We start from the raw sequence: 18168 nt of genomic DNA, 5'->3' as shown, positions 1-18168 counted from the left end.
GAGTCTCAGGGATCCCCACATGCCAATACTCTATTGCATCATCCACTTGTGTTTTCTTTATAGCACTCATTATGATCTGAGTCTGATTCATTTATTATATGCCTCCCTGTACTAGAAAATAACCCCATGAAAACTCAGATTTAAAAAAAAAAAAAAACTCAGATTTTTGTCGTGTTCACCCTGAATATATGTAGTATCTAGAACAGTGATCAGTACCTTGGCACTCATGCCAGAAAGTATGAGGTAAACCTCCTATGTAAATGAAACGGTCTCTCTTCCATTTTTGTAATCCATCCAAAAATAATCCACATAGATTCTTAACCTTGCTAGGTAAACTCACTTGAGTTCACCTGTTTGGTTCCTTGCAATTAGAAATCATATATGCCATCAGTTGAAGTGGCTCATCCTACTGTACTACATCCTTTTTCCAAACTGTGCCAAGTGTTAACGGATATTCCGTGAGGGCAGGGAATTAACGGTCTAATGAAGTAAGATGACAAAGTAAGGACTTCTCAAATTTTTCTTCTATTGTAAACAAAACGCAATGAATCAAAATGTGATTATTTCTTTGGGCAGTTAATCGGTCTTGGAGATAATTTTCTTTGTCTTCATTGCCTACTTTAATCCAAACACACGTCATAAGAATAGAGCATGGTAAGAGCTCTTTGAGAAATGCAGTTCTATGTAATAGTCTTCGCAGAAGTAGCCTATCATCATAAGACATAAAGCATAAATACTTTAATGTGATACCTAGAATAATAAAAGTTATGTTTTGTTTTTTCCAGTACGCGGGCCTCTCACTGTTGTGGCCTCTCCCATTGCGGAGCACAGGCTCCAGACGTGCAGGCTCAGCAGCCATGGCTCACGGGCCCAGCCGCTCCGCGGCATGTGGGATCTTCCCGGACTGGGGCACGAACCCGCGTCCCCTGCATCGGCAGGCAGACACTCAACCACTGCACCACCAGGGAAGCCCCTAAAAGTTACTTTTTATTGCTCTAGATTAAGCCCTTTTAACAAGTGGATTTTTCTTTTTTGTATCCAGTACTACACAGGAGGGAGTTTCTTATGTATCTACCCTCTAGTCTAATAACCAGTTTATACACATGAGAAGGATACTTCTCATGACTCTTTGTGATGGCTATGCTTGCGCCAACATGAGATAAACCAAAACGAGCTAGAAAAACTTAATGTTTTTAGATACCATACTTTGACTTTAATTTGGTGTCTACTCTATTAATCTTAAAGGATAAAGACAAAACATTGTTCTATTTCTTCTGCTCATGAAAATATCAAGTATAACTAATGAAGAAGACTAAAAGCAGACATTTTGATAACAAAGGAACATTCCAAAGACAAAGGCTGAAATCCCCTCATACTGGGTGGATGTGAAGAAGATATTTAATGTCTCCCGCATTTAATATGTTCTCCAAGACAATCAAGTTAACACTGAACCCATTATATACTGTATGATATTCCAGCCTCTCGGAACAATATAAGATTTAAAAACAAACAAACAAACAAAAACTATTTCTTCTGAGCTTAATGTATTTCCTTTCATGGATTTCTTTTCATGAAAAGCTTCAAACATAAGCAAAAGTAGACAGATGGTATAATAAATTCCCAGTTATTCATCACTCAGATTCAATTATTGTAAAACTGATATTAAATTTGTATTTCAGCAATACTGTAACCAAGTTAGCCTTCTAAATATCATGCCATTGTACAATTAATAATATCAAACACTGAGGTAATACGTGATACCCTAGTGAAATATACTGACATTTTATATATAACATATAAATATATAACTCATTCTGTCTATACACTCAATATATTTTATATAAATTGTGGCGTTCTAATCAACAGCAGCATCTATCATTTATCATCAAAACATTTCCTTACAAATAAAGTATAACGGTTAAGAAATGTAACATAATTTCTATCTAATGATATGTTATTTCTCTTAACAACTGTATTCCACAACCAACTACTATGTGAAAGACTGAATAAAAAGCTAAGAAAATGCACACATCAGCAAATACGCCATAAGTACGTTGGGAAGTACACACATACACAAGAAAGGAATACTCTCTGCTAATGTAAATTAGCATATCACACGTTGTATTCAATATGGTACCTCAGAATCTTTGTAGCAATATCTTTAAATAAGGTCCAGTCCAAAAACAAAGCCCCAGAACTGATCTCATTATTTCTGCCTCTTTACCCATTTTAGATAGCGTGCATTTAAAAGCGTAACTTTAGAATGTATCTGGGGCAGTAGGAATCATTAAATATATGTAAGCGTGATCACTAATATCACTTCATTTAATCCAACAAAATCCTCAATCTATTACCTTTATTAGAACAACAACAACAAAAATCTTTCCTACTAAATTCGAAGCATAAATGGATAAAAATAAATAAATGGGTAAAAATAAATCTTAAGAGATTACAAAGTTACTATAAGTTAAAAATAGCATTACAACATTAAAACACAGAGAGGCTACTCAAAGAGCCCCTCCTACATTTATTTCCAGAATTCCAAATTTTAATTCAGCGACTTCTCTCATCTAATGAAGAGTTAACTAGCATGTACTGAAAGGCTGCTGAGTGATACAGAAGAATTTCAAAGTATAATTTCCACCTTCTACTCGTGTACAAGTTGGGTGACAATCAACAGAGAAACAAGATGTTGTATATCCATACAGCAGACTATTATTCAGCCTTAAAAAGGAAGGAAATTCTGACACATGCTACAACATGGATGGAGTTTGAGGACATTATGCTAAGTGAAATAAGCCAGTCACAAAAGGACAAATATTGTATGATTCCACTTATGAGTTACCCAGAGTAGTTAAATTCAGAGACAAAGTATAACAGACATTAATTACCAGGGGAAACAGAATGTTACTATTTAATGGGTACAGAGTTTCAGTTCTGGATGATGAAAGAATTCTGGAGATGAATACTAGTGACAGTTATACAATGCATCAATAAATGTACTTAATGCCACTAAACTGTACACTTAAAAATGGATAAAAGGGTAAATTTTACGTTATGTATGATTTACATTTAAACATAAAAATAAACTTAAAAAAAATTCTTCTACATAACCGAAAAATGGACCAAAATAAAAATCAATATTAATTTCAACTGAATGATATTTGGGTCATTAATGAAGGAAATATCTTAACTCATTTCAAACATGGTTTAAAGGAAAATTTATGACTTTTTCCATGGAATTTATAATATACGCAGATGAAATACATATGACAACGCAACATAGAGGATGGAGATGGAGAGAGAGGGAAAGTGGGCTACATGACTACAAAATTTCTACATTGCACATAAAATGGTAAAATACTAAGTTCAAGTAGACCATACAAAGTTAAGGATGTATATTGTAACCCCTAGGAAAACCACTAAAAAATGTAAAAGATCCAACAGATAAATTTAAATGGAATTCCAACAATTAAAATAATCCAAAGAAGATAGGAAAGGAAAGCAGAAGGAAAAAAAGAGGAGACAACCTGAAAACAAATTAAAAAAGGGTAGACATAAGTCCAGTCACATCACTAAATTTATTTATTTATTTATTTATTTGCAGTACGCGGGCCTCTCACTGTTGTGGCCTCTCCTGTTGCGGAGCACAGGCTCCGGGCGCGCAGGCTCAGCAGCCATGGCTCACAGGCGCAGCCGGCTCCATGGCATGTGGGATCTTCCAGACCAGGGCACGAACCTGTGTCCCCTGCATCGGCAGGTGGACTCTCAACCACTGCGCCACCAGGGAAGCCCACATCAGTAATTTATTAAATGGTAATAGATTCTACTGAAATTGCACAGTGGTGATAGTTACATAACTTGGTGGATAAACAAAAAAATCAGACTTTTACATTATAAAAGGGTGAGTGTTATGATGTAAATTGTATCTCAGAAAAAGCTGTTATTAAAGAAAATAAATTAAGGCAACCCAAAAGCTTAAAAGACCAAACACCACAATTAAACAATACAGATTATCAGAATGATTAAAAAAGCATGGCCCTCCAAAAATGGGCAGAAGACCTAAATAGACATTTCTCCAAAGAAGATATACAGATTGCCAACAAACACATGAAAGGATGCTCAACATAACTAACCATTAGAGAAATGCAAATCAAAACTACAATGAGGTATCACCTCACACCAGTCAGAATGGCCATCATCAAAAAATCTACTAACTGTAAATGCTGGAGAGGGTGTGGAGAAAAGGGAACCCCCTTGCACTGTGGGTGGGAATGTAAATTCATACAGCCACTATGGAGAACAGTATGGAGGTTCCTTAAAAAACTAAAAATAGAACTACCATATGACCCAGCAATCTCACTACTGGGCATATATCCTGAGTAAACCATAATTCAAAAAGAGTCATGTACCACAATGTTCACTACAGCTCTATTTACAATAACCAGGACATGGAAGCAATCTAAGTGTCCATCAACAGATGAATGGATAAAGAAGATGTGGCACATATACACAATGGAATATTACTCAGCCATAAAAAGAAACAAAATTGAGTTATTTGTAGTGAGGTGGATGGACCTCGAGTCTGTCATACAGAGTGAAGTCAGAAAGAGAAAAACAAGTACCATATGCTAACACATATGTATGGAATCTAGAAAAACAAAAAAAAAGGTTCTGAAGAACACAGGGGCAGGACAGGAATAAAGACACAGACATAGAGAACGGACCTGAGGACAACGGGGAGGGGGAAGGGTAAGCTGGGACGAAGTGAGTGGCATGGACATATATACACTACCAAATGTAAAATCGATAGCTAGTGGGAAGCTGTGGCATAGCACAGGGAGATCAGCTTGGTGCTTTATGCCACCCAGAGGGATAGGATAGGAAGGGTGGGAGGGAGACGCAAGAGGGAGGCAATATGGGGATATATGTATATGTATAGCTGATTCACTTTGATATAAAGCAGAAACTAACACACCACTGTAAAGCAATTATACTCCAAGATATATTAAAAAAAAAAAAATCATGACCCAACAACATGCTGGCTACAGGAGACATGTTTTCAATATAAAGAGTCAGATGGAGAAAAACAAATCCTGCCAACAGTAAGCATAAGACACTTGAGAGTCTTCAGAGTCAAACATTAAGCAACTTGTCCAAGATCACAGGGATATGAAGTGGCGGAGCAAGAATTTTAACTCTGACTCCAGACTGTGCTAATACTGCAGGGGAGGGAAAGGAGAGGGAGAAGGAAAGCTCAAGTATAAAATTCAAACTATTTTAACCTCAAGCAAAGGGCAGAAAATTCCAGCCTCATCAAATCCCAGATTCTTAACCTTCCTATTGAAATCACCCGCCAAACCCCACAACTCTAAATGTATCTGCCTTATCTACATCCTTAAAGACTCCCTAAAAATAGATTTTTCTTTTTCAGGTATCCACTTTAGAGCATTTCTACTCAGCATCATCTTCAAATTCTTCAACAAACAGTCTAGAAGCTGAACTCTAATCCAACATGTTCTCAAACATCTCAAAGGACATTCTGTTATGATAAGGGTTTTATGAAGCTTGTTTCATAGGTATTCATTAAGCCTTTTGAACATGACATATTTAAAGTCACAATTTAAAACATATTACAAAATTGCTGTCAAAAGGGTAGAGTCACCAAATTTCTCCTCTAAGTTCAGGGAGACATTATTAATTCAACATAAGAATATCCCAGAGAGCAAAAAGGCATCAGTGACTCTTCTGTAGCTCTACAAGCTCACTCAAGTATTGTACTTTACCTATAAAGTCAGCAAAACCAAGTGAAGACAGTTACTTTCACTGGCATCCAAGATCACAAGACCAAAAAAAACAAAAGAAATACTCTGTTTTTAGACCTTAACAATGGTACACCAATGAGGGGGAAAAAGGGAGCAGAAAGAGAACAACTTCCACCAACAGCAAAAAAAAAAAAAAAAAAAAAAGGTGCCAGCCAAAGCTATCAATTAAAAACAAAACACTGACAATCCAGTCTAGTTCCAATTCATCTTAGAAGTAGTTTGGAACATTTACTGAGCATGGGATTTATAGTCGAAGACTTTTGTAAGAAACTATACTCTCATTTTCTAGCTATGTGACATTGGGCAAGTCATTTATTCTGAGATTGTTCTCTCTTCTATAAATCATAATACACCACAGATTGTCATAAAGATTAAATAAGAATGTTGCAAGTATTTCTGCAGGTAGGTGTTCCACACCTATTTTTAAGAGCCTGGGGAAGGGCAGAAAAGTTCTGTGCCACTTCTTTTCTTATGAACAAACAAAATCCTACTTCAGCAAATAAGAGTACCCTGTATAACAAATCTACAGCAAATTCTAGCAGGCAAACACACACGCATGTGTGTGCTCCAGACTCCAGTGGCAGTCTCTAGGAATTTAAACTGGGAGCTGGGGTCAGAGGTTCACAGATGGAAGAAACCTTATTTTTCAATGTATACATGTGACTTAAGCTTCTGAAGATTTTACATTCTCAAATTTTTTTCACTTTAACATAATAAAATCAAAGACCTGTGTCCAAAATGGAAATTCTAATAATGTTAATGTAAAGAATATCTATGTAGTTAAAACTAGATGTCTACAAAATACAGTGTAGTATTAACCTTTCTTAAGCCACGCCATATGTCACACACAAAACGTACTTCCAGTAGCTACTCAGATCACAGCCTATGTAGATAAAATAGGAGTTATAAACAAATTTGGGCTTGCAAGGTCTACGGCTCTTTTTTTTCCTACTCAAGAAAAAGTTTTTTTCAAATATGAGTGAATAGGGTATCATATTGATCGTTTTAAATTCACTCTAAACTATTTTAAGAACAAAAATATTGTTAAATAACATCATTAGAAAACCTGATAACTTCATAATTTTAGTATCAGTTGCCAAGTACTTAAAGCACATTTCACAACTCTAACACACCATGGATTACAACCTCACGACAGAAGACCGATGACCTAGCAAAAGGCTTTCTTCAAATTTCTATCTACACAAACTGATCATGTGCTGCCTCTGTTATTATAAAGTGCGGGAACAGATTTCTATGGGCTTTGGCTAAGTTCCCTACAGTTATTTGGTTTTCACTGTTTGGTTTCTCACTCTTTCCAACTAAGCAAACCAGGGTACAGTATTTTTTTTAAGTGCTCTGTACTTATGGTCAGCCAACCTAGGTCAAGTCCTGATTCTATTACTTACCAATATAGTGTGACTGTTGGCAAGTCACTGCACCTGAGTCTCAGTTTTCTTTTTGTTAAATGGTTGCATGAATTAAATGAAATCATATATGTCAAAGTATTTTGTAAACTACATTATCATGCGTGTGTGTATAGGAATATAATATTATCAGATTATTAATCTCAACAAGAAAAAAAATCTAAACTCACAAAATACACATTAAAACTATCAGATTAATTTCCCCAAAATGCTAATTTTAACTATCTCATTCTCAAAAAAAGAAAGAAAAAAAAAAAAACTCTTCAGTAGCTCTCCCCATCTACTGAAGTAATAACTATTAACTAACACCTGTAATGATAAGGTGATTTGCCTTATCTTATCAATGCCAGATTCTGTGCTAAGTTCTTTAAACATGTTGTTTCTAACTTTCACAACAACCCTACAGGGTAGGTGTCATTCTCTTCATTTTAAAGATGAAAAAACTTGAGCTATTTCCCAATTTCGCTATTATGAACCTTACAATGAACATTTTTAAAGTACATCTTTGTAGGTGAAATTCTTAAGAGTGGAAATGTTGAGTCAAAGAATATATATGTTTTAAATTTTGGTAATACCAGCAAATTTCTGGAACAAAAAAAAAAGATAAAAGGGGGCTGAAATAATTTATACTCCCAAGAACAAGACACTTCCTGTACACTTGTCTACACTGGATGTTACAGCTATTTTTTAAAAGTTTGGTTAATCCAATGGATAAAAAAAATCTCATTATTGTTTTTGAAGTAGTTACATTCCTTACCTTGCTAAAAAGTCTCCAACAAAAGGTGATAAAAAAATACAATCATCAAACCTCAACTGCTTCCCACAGTTCCCTTCTCCACCCTCAATGCTGAGCATTCTGGATAGAAAACACTATCTGTATGCATATATACACATATCTTCTAAATACATGGATAAGACCCATACATGAAACACAAATTATTAAATCTAACATAAATTTCTCATAAAGGTAACTACTGTAACTTATAATTCTGTGCTGCATTAAAATATGATATGATAACATGAAAAAACATACACATAAAAACCAGAAAGATAACTAAAAACACTATGAAATCTCTTTAAATCTCATTTAATCTTTAAACCACTTTTTCCAGGGGCAGACAGTTTAACTTTTCAAACCCCTTTCGTAAACTCCAAAAGAATTTCTTTTCTTAACTCTAACAGTCCTCACAGCCTTCCACCACTGTTCCTTTACTGCTCAGAATACAAGGAGCCCAGAGGGGAAATACAGAATGAAAAACATTTTGGAAATAAAATGTGTGCTCAGCATATTAAAATTACTGAAAATTACTATTCTTTATAAGGATTATTTGTAGCTTTGAATTTTCCATTAATTGTTTAAGCAAAGACATGATTTTGTTTAAATCATGTACAGTAGGGATTCTATACAATCTGATCCCATTTCGTGTAAATTAAGCGTAAAGGATAATTCGTCTTGGGCTTCCCTGGTGGTGCAGTGGTTGAGAGTCCGCCTGCTGATTCAGGGGACACGGGTTCGTGCCCTGGTCGGGGAATATCCCACATGCCGCGGAGCGGCTGGGCCCGTGGGCCAGAGCCGCTGAGCCTGCGCGTCCGGAGCCTGTGCTCCACAGCGGGAGAGGCCCATGTACCACAAAAAAAAGAATAATTAGTCTTGTAAAGAAAGCATACAAAGTTTAGAATGCTTTTAACAATTGGCTTATGGTACTTTCTAAAGCAAATAAATAGCACAAACTCAGAAAAAAAATTCAAGAAATCCTCTTATTCAAAGCTGTTAACTAAAAACAATATACCAGATGATAAGGCACAAATAGTTTTTCTATAAAGAAAGTAAATATTATGCTGATCTTTGAACAGCAATTTAAAGAAAAAGAAACAACAAAGAGAACCAGAAATTAATGGGGGGGGAACCTCCACATTTGATTACATTTCAAACATAAGTTACAGCATACATAAGTTATAGTAAAAGGAACTCGACAGTATTAAACTTTAAAAATTTCTTTTCCAGATTTCCCTGGTGGCACAGTGGTTAAGAACCCGCCTGCCAATGCAGGGGACATGAGTTGGAACCCTGGTCCGGGAAGATCCCACAAACCGCGGAGTAACTAAGCCCGTGCGCCACAACTACACAGGCTGCGCTCTAGAGCCCGCGAGCCACAACTACTGAAGCCCGCACACCTAGAGGCCATGCACCGCAAGGAAGAGTAGACCCCGCTCACCGCAACTAGAGAAAGACCGAGCGCAGCAACGAAGACCCAATGACAGCCAAAAATAAACTTTAAAAAAGATTTCTTTTCCATATTCTGCTCATCTTTCTTGCCAAAAGTTGCTGCCAACATAGTAATCTATTACCACTATCTTAGAAATCAGATTCTAAGAATATTCCCAGTTTGAGACAATAACTATCAATTTTCAATGGTTCGTCACCAACCACACAATGTTGATATGCATAACAAAATCTGTATGCAATTTTATTTCACTGTTATTTTTATGGAACTCACCAGCTATAGCCAGATATTTCAAAAGGTCCATTTTAAATGGCATACTCCAATGGGAAAAGTTTTTAAGCTAGGAAAATTATATCCCAAATAAGAATGTTGCCATGATGCACAAAAAGAGAGGTTAGTTATCACCAGCTACATATTTTTGTGGTGAATAAAAAACACATGGCAATACCACTTTCTAGTTACAAAACAGTCCCTTCTGTGACAGGAGGAAAGTTTTCTTGCAGGTTATTGTTCCATAATTCTTAATCTAATAATATTTACTTAATCTTTCCATAACATTCATTGAACTCACTACGTAGAAATCATTAGAATATAAAACAAAGGGGAAACAAAGAATGAGAAGACCAAGTCTCTTACCTTAAGAGGACATTAAAATACAGAAACAATTTTTACATAATATGGAAGGTGGTATGCCAGATAAGGAAAAAAAAAAATTAAATGCTCTAGAAGACAGAGGCAAGAGATTACTTCTCACCAGAAGAACACGGAAAACTAGCCTGGTAGGGGTAACATGAACTGTGCTTTTAAGAATAGACAGTAGTAAGAAATGTGGAACCAGGGGACAGGTGTGACCACTGAGGAGAGTGATGGAAAAGACAGAACAGGAGAGAACCAGCCACATTTGGGAATAGCATGCTGTCTGGTTTGCCTAAGGCATAGCATTGATAAAGGGAAATGGAGGAGATAAAATTAGAAAAGCAAATGAGAAAGGAAGGTGGTCATACATTTTATACCCTTTTCTCTAACATGAAACCCCTGACAGCACAATCTTATCTTCATTTACGGAGAATTTGAACTTCTTCGTAATATTTTTTCCCTGAAGTCATTTGGGCAGCTGACTTATTTTCCACAACATGACTGTGAGCGCCTCATGAGCAGGCGGCACACCCAATTCATTTTTATATCCTTCTCAAATGCCTTGAACATAGCTATCAAATAAGCCCTTTTTAATGACTGAATAAATGCATGAATAAATATACTTGCCATATAATTTCACTTCTCCCGGACTCAGATATTCATCTATACCAGGAGCCGGCAAACTTTTTCTATAAAGGGCCATACAGTGAATATTTATTTACAGGCCATTCGGTCTCTGCTATAGCTACGCAACTCTGCTGTTCTAGAGCAAAAGCAGCCACAGACAAGAGGTAAGTGAACAAGCAGGGCTGTGTGCCAATAAAACTTAATTTACAAAAACAGGCAGCAACTGCATTTGGCCCGTGGACCACAGTTTAGAGACTCCTCACCTATACAAACTTAAATATATTATATTGTACAAATACATTTAAAATGTATTATATTGAAATCATTTTCTTACATAATGACAGAACCTCAGCCAAAATTTCGAACTAGAAGATAATAAAAAGGGGTATAAACAGGAAAATGTGGATATACTGCACAAAACCTGGTATACCTGGACCTTTGGATACTTACATCTAATACACCTCTCCAGACATGTGTTACTATTATCCACCTGCGTGACTTTACGTCACAACTTCTTTAGGCCTTAGTTTAATCTATAGGCCTTAGTTTTTAATCTATAAAGTAAATTGGTTAAAACAGATCATTCTGGGCTAGAATTCTATGATCTTAAGAATTGTCCAAATTAAATTTATGAATTTTAAGTGAAAATTTCATCTTGAAAATGGTAATTGCATTCATAAATAATTCTGAATACATGGAAGAACAAAATATAAGCATATCACAGAAACAAAGTATAATATATTAAAATATTAAGTTAACTTAATACCTGAGATAATCTAATGAGCTTTTCAAAACATTATCAATATCATATTTTAGTACCTGAAAACTAAGCTTTCAGTACCATCTTGAATGTAGTTATAAATACACCTGGAAAATCAGTTTAATAGCAAATATAGGGTCATGCACCTAGTCAGGATGGTGATATCAGGAGGATACTCCTGTCATAAAAAAAGAAAAAAATTTCCCAAAATAGAGGCAGTAGTAAGATTTGATATTAAATGCCATAATATGCAATAAAAGGGAAAAAACAGAATCTTACTTCTGGCTTCACATTCTATGCTCATGGTAAATAATTAATGAATCACTGGACTCCCTGATGTATTTGGCTAAAAGTCTGAAGTGTTTAATTTTAAAAGTCAAAGTCCACCCATGTTATAAACTAGGTATCATTCATTAGGTGTAATGGTGATTTTACAACTTTTCCATTTTCACGCTTCAAATCAAGACTTAGGTTACAGAATAAAAGTCTTCACTTTTCCCAAACTATTTTCAAAGAATCGTTGGGTCAATGAAAAGTCTATAACTCATCACTACCCATATTTACAAAAGCAACACCGTTACGCTGCTTTCTGAAATATAAGTTAACAGTTTCTGGTTCCTTACAAACTTACCAAACATTTGGCAAATTCTTTATTTTCTGAAAGAAATCCATAACCTGGATGTACCTTAGAAATGAAAACAAAAAGCACTTTCAGTTTTACCAATTTGCAAAACCTTTACAGTAAGCACAACAGAAAGAGCATTAACATGTTTATTGTTCAAGGGCCCTGGAGTAAGGTTACTGACTCTAACGTACTGATCAGCTCTAACTCAGTTCTCCTGAGTTCGGACCCAAACGCCAAGAAATCGCCTACTTTATACTCACTTGTAGCACGCTACCTGTCTTAACCACAGTCGGGGCCGTCTCCCATCACACCTGCACTTGGCTATGCAATTCAACCCAACCCAAACTCTCCCCACTTTTTCTGAGACTAACTTTGGCCACAAGTCTGGAGAATTTTCTAACAGCTAGTGGGTCAAAGAATTATGTTAAAGGAAACCTTTCACAAGATGGATGAAAAACTCTTATTTCCCCTTTCTTTACAGAACCAGGAACTGCTACTTTCCCAAACCCTGGCTACTAAGCCAATGAACGTATTTTATTCCTGACAATATTAATATATTCAGCCACTACCCAATGAACAGTTTTTGTCAAACCTAACTAAAATCAAAGTTTGGTTTTACCTTTTCATCATTCTCTGAATTCAATTTTCTTCTAATATCTACTCTTCTTTCCCTCCTCATCCCACTCAGCCAGTCACAACCACTTCACGCTCTCCTCTCTCACAAGCCACGTTGCAACAATTTAAATCCTACCATCCTGTTCTAACCAAGTAACTTTTGACCAAACATAAATTTAGCCACCCTATTATCAGTCAGTATTGAAGATATTTCTAGGAAAATAATTCTGCTATAAGTCAAATTTCTAAATGAGTCAGTATCATAATCTAATCTAGAAGTATCTACACATTTAAGATTATTTTAAATGCTAGACTAAGCTTTATGAACATGGTACAGAATAATTTACACTACTACATCACAGGAAAAGAGTTTCACTCCAACAGTTTCATTTCATATAAACATTCAACTAAAGATTGTATTCTGATAATCTATAGTTAAAAGAGTTTTACCTGCATTAACTCTGCTAGTAAACTGTAACATAATATGGGTTCATGAATTCAGTTTTTTATTTAAACATGCATCTTACTAAAACATTTCTTTCAAAAGAAATGTGAACACTAAGTGAAGCACTCCAGGCTAACTGCTGGTGTTGGCTGCTTCCATCCAATTTTAGAGATAACTCTACGTAGTTTTTTTTAACATTACATGTAATTAGTTCTCTGATAAAAACATACACATACACACACACACACACAACAACAACAACAACAACAACAACTATAACAAAACACTATTCCTGACTATAACAAAACACTATTCCTGATGTCAGAACCCAGTTTTTTCATTGGATTCCACTCCAAACAGAATTGGGGGTGGGGAGAATTACTGATTTCTCCATGTAATTATGTATATTCCATTGACACTATCAAACTAAAATAATTACCAATTGCATCATTTTTATTTCTGGAAGTATAACAAGGCATACATAATTTTTAAATGATTAAAACAGGGTCTTTTGGATCCTGCTTGTAATACATATTTTTTTAATACTCTTATAACACTAAAAGGGTTAATTCTCAAAATTAATTGGGATTTCTCTTTTTTTTCCCCCCCTAGCAAATCTGGAAATGAACTGAAACTGCTCCCTGGTGTGAAAGCTGAATCCAGCAGCCACCTGCAGGATCAGTAACCAACACTGTCAGATGCTACAAAGCCTCTGATTTCCAGTAGCGAATTCGGCCACATTTAACTCATGTGACATGAACTGCAACAGCATTTTCAATCATTCTTTCTTATTTTTTTTTTTTAAATACAAACTCTAGTGTTCTGCTCACTACATATGAAACAGCTGCAGTAGACAGATTCATTCAGACTCACAGCTTGGGCCCCGGTTTTCTTAATGGCTTCCATGATGGCATCCATGTTGAGGTAGCTTTTACTGGTGGGAGCTGGGCCAACACAGACCGCCTCATCCGCCATTTTCACGTGAACCTGAAGAGACAAATCTCTGCATTAACAGATCCTCCCAGCAAAAAGAACTATCTTCATCTGCAAGTATACACAAATTGCAAATCTGAGTGTTTCCCATATTATTTATGTAGTCAGATCTCTCTCTGAACATGCACTAAGAAATTACAATGTAACAAATAAGCTCAGGAGCTATATTAACCATGATTTCATTAATTACAAGCCTAATCCACTAACCAGATAATTTCCATAATATTCATACAAATTTGATTAAGTAAAATCACAGCAAACAACTTTAGCCTCCTATTCAGTTCATCTATATGTAAACCTTATATCAAAAACTACTCTGTTACCTGTAGCCAGGGTAGCCCAATATTTTCATAACAAGCACTCATGCCCAGTTCTAAGCAAGCTCCCCCGGAAGTGGGGATAATTAGAGAAACTGAATGAAGGGATGCAGTGAGTGTCCCTGCACAGCATCAGGTCAGCACCAGGCACAAATTAAAGCCCAGGACTAAAGAGTTCAGTATCACTACACATGAGCCAGAAAATCTTGAGATTCATTTAAATACTCTCACATTTGATCCTCACCCATTTTAACCTTTATTCGTAAAAGAAATGATATGTGCATTCAGTTCTAAACCTACTCCAAATTCAGGAATATATGCTCCATTTTTAAGACTACTTACTACACACTGTTTCAAATCTATTTTTGCTTAAGAAAGGCTAGGCATGCAATACAAAATAAATTCCTTACTTCTAAAAGAAATCTATTCTTTTAAAATGATGAAAGGGATTCATGTATTTTTGAAACGGCTTTTCCTAAGTTTTCCAGTGTAAGTTTAAATAAATTTAAACTCCGTTTAAATTTATTTTACAAGGCAGACATTAAAAACTGGAACACATTCATATGCCTGGACATGTATGACCCTCCTCCAAAAAGTCTAAGGTGGAAAATATTCTTGAGTATTGCTAAGTTATATTCTTCAGATGTAAAGTAGTTTTTAAAGAAGCATTGTTTTAAATGAGGTCTATCAAAAAAAAAATCAAGTCACCTTTCAGAAAGCACAGAGTTCTCTTTATCTATTCAATAAATATTTTCAAACTAAGTAAAAAATTATATTGTGTATTGAAAGGTTAAAGATACTTGCTACCCAAGGGATTAATAGATCAATATCTTAATATAAAAGACTCAAATCTATGCAGTTTAATTTCTTTAATAACACCCAAGGAAAGGCAGCCAAGCTCGCAAAAGGATCCTAAATATTCCCATGTTCAAAGCAAGACTCTCCTTTATATCTTGCTTATTCCCAACTTCAAGTTGCTCTTCTCCCCTCAGACCAGAATGCCCCCGCTTCTACTGCCCTCTGCCCAGTTCAGCAATTTTTTACAACAGCAATTTTGCTTTTGTAATTGTGGTTGTGGGTTTTTTCTATAAGAAAGAAATTGAATACTGAACAATCCTTTGAAAAAAAATACATTAGTCAGGGGCTTCCCTGGTGGCACAGGGGACACGGGTTCGTGCCCCGGTCTGGGAAGATCCCACATGCCGCGGAGCGGCTGGGCCCGTGAGCCATGGCCGCTGAGCCTGCGCGTCCAGAGCCTGAGCTCCGCAACGGGAGAGGCCACAGCAGTGAGAGGCCCATGTACTGCAAAAAAAAAAAAAAAAAAGTGCATTAGTCAGGTGGGGATAAAGTATTTAAAGTTAAATCTACACTTACTCTGTATATCTTATTTCCCGCCAGGTACTACCTATTATTAAAGATGCATTTAAAGTTCTACTTCTACCACTGGGTCTTCAGATGAATCTCCTTTACTCTGAACTCCAGTAGTACAAGGTGCAAATTTTGGCATTTAATCGCATCCTGCCCAGTAATGTCATTTTGACTCCTTTACAGATTATGTCTGTTACAATTTATACACTCTCCTTTTCCAGATCATAAGGTCCTGCAAGGCAGAAGTTGTGTCTTAAATTCCTTTTCTTAAAAAATCTCTCCCAGCACAGTTTTATTGCTACAAGCTTTTAAATTCAGATACACTTGGATGACTGTTTATTTAATAATTTTCATGTTAAGCCACTGTCTTTGAGGTAGAAAGCTACACTAAATTAAATCTCCAATCTTAGCAATACATATGGCAACTGAGAGTTGTACATGGTGGGGAGGGGGATTAAAATATATACACATGCATCCCTGTGTCCAAATTTTCTATAATAAATAGGCATCAAAAAGTTTAAAAAGGGGCTTCCCTGGTGGCTCAGTGGTTGAGAGTCCGCCTGCTGATGCAGGGGACACGGGTTCGTGCCCCGGTCCGGGAAGATCCCACATGCCGCGGAGCGGCTGGGCCCGTGAGCCATGGCCGCTGGGCCTGCGCATCCGGAGCCTGTGCTCCGCAACAGGAGAGGCCGCAGCAGTGAGAGGCCCGCGTACCACCAAAAAAAGAAAAAAGTTTAAAAGGAGGGGAATCCTAATAATATTTTGACTTATTTACTTCCAGTCTTTTCTCTAAATATACTTTTGTAACCAAACTGCATATATAATTTTTCATCCTTTTGTTTTTTAACTATCATCATAATAGGCATTTTTCCTGTTATCACAAACTCTTTGTAAACATACTGAGAACCTAGCTCAGAGCCTAACATTTTAGCAGATCATTAATACTGTTTGAATAACCATTCAAATAAATACATCAAAAGCAGGTCAAAACTGCTTAGGGGGGCTTCCCTGGTGGCGCAGTGGTTGAGAGTCCGCCTGCCGATGCAGGGGACACGGGTTCGTGCCCCAGTCCGGGAAGATCCCATATGCCGCGGAGCGGCTAGGCCCATGAGCCATGGCCGCTGAGCCTGCGCATCCGGAGCCTGTGCTCCACAACGGGAGAGGCCACAGCAGTGAGAGGCCCACGTACCGCAAAAAAATTTTTAAAAACTACTTAGGGACTTTACAAAGAAAGGCAAAACATGCTTTTTCTAAAGGGGTTGGTTGGTTTCTTTTCTTCTATTTCTCAGAAACAAACCTTACTTTAGGGTAAAGGCCTATATTAACATCTCAAGCCCACAGTCTAGCACAGGGTCAGTACTAGCAAAAATGCTTGGCAAAGCCATTTGAAAGAAAAAAACTAGAACCCTCTGCTGCCTTAGTTCCCAAGGACATACTTCTGAGTCAACCGTGAAAGGACAGTTTAAAACAACTTTTGAAACTCAATTTCAATTTTGTTGTTATTGTTGCTCTAAATGACTAAGGTGATTATTATTTCTTTAATAATACAAAACAAACTGCATTCAAGCAGTGCAAAGGCTCTTCTGAAGAATGACTTATCTTTTTTAAAATATATTTTTTTTTATTTTTGGCTGTGTTGGGTCTTTGTTTCTGTGCGAGGGCCTTCTCTAGTTGCGGCAAGCGGGGACCACTCTTCATCGCGGTGCGCGGGCCTCTCACTGTCGCGGCCTCTCTTGTTGTGGAGCACAAGCTCCAGACGCGCAGGCTCAATAGTTGTGGCTCACGGGGCTAGTTGCTCCGCGACATGTGGGATCTTCCCAGACCAGGGCTCGAACCCGTGTCCCCTGCATTGGCAGGCAGATTCTCAACCACTGCGCCACCAGGGAAGCCCCAAGAATGACTTATCTTCACCTACACTGACTAGATGTATCTGTCTCAAAAATTTCAGTATCTTAAAAAAAAAAATAATAATTTCAGTATCTTGAAAAATATTGATTCCTTTTCTATATATTTCAATAGTAAAAGGAAAATATAACAATCATGGAAAGCTTAACCTGAATTAATCAATTAACCACAATATTGCTGACTACAAGTTTCAAACAGAAAAACAGAAGATTTTAAGTAGCAATACTAAGTAAAGGAGTTAGTCTTCACAAACTTTTCCAATAGAAAAGTTTCCAATAGGGGTTTTAAAGATTATTAGTTTCCTCCTCAAGCATTTAGTTTTATATTTGGAAAATTTTTTATTCTTTAAATAGAGGAAGATTACTTGTATCAGCCTTTTATTTTCCAAATAATGATCTAGCAG

At 36.5% G+C, this 18168-nt stretch overlaps 1 protein-coding gene across 7 annotated transcripts in view; it reads right to left on the bottom strand.

Annotated features, from left to right (window-relative positions):
* The window catches only part of PCCA (propionyl-CoA carboxylase subunit alpha), a 350996-nt gene that overhangs the window by 283789 nt on the left and 49039 nt on the right, over positions 1 to 18168 (bottom strand). For all 7 annotated transcript variants that reach the window (XM_065895812.1, XM_065895815.1, XM_065895813.1 and 4 more), the window contains 2 exons: positions 14056 to 14169; positions 12129 to 12182 (listed from right to left, as the gene is read on the bottom strand). In XM_065895812.1, the coding sequence (XP_065751884.1) occupies positions 12129 to 12182; positions 14056 to 14169 (168 nt within the window). The remainder of the gene's footprint in view (positions 1 to 12128; positions 12183 to 14055; positions 14170 to 18168) is intronic.

The sequence above is a fragment of the Phocoena phocoena genome, chromosome 18 (genome assembly GCF_963924675.1).
Source record: "Phocoena phocoena chromosome 18, mPhoPho1.1, whole genome shotgun sequence".
Taxonomy (NCBI): domain Eukaryota; kingdom Metazoa; phylum Chordata; class Mammalia; order Artiodactyla; family Phocoenidae; genus Phocoena; species Phocoena phocoena.
Note: the sequence above shows the minus strand (reverse complement) of the source record. Positions and strands in the feature narration are given on the sequence as shown.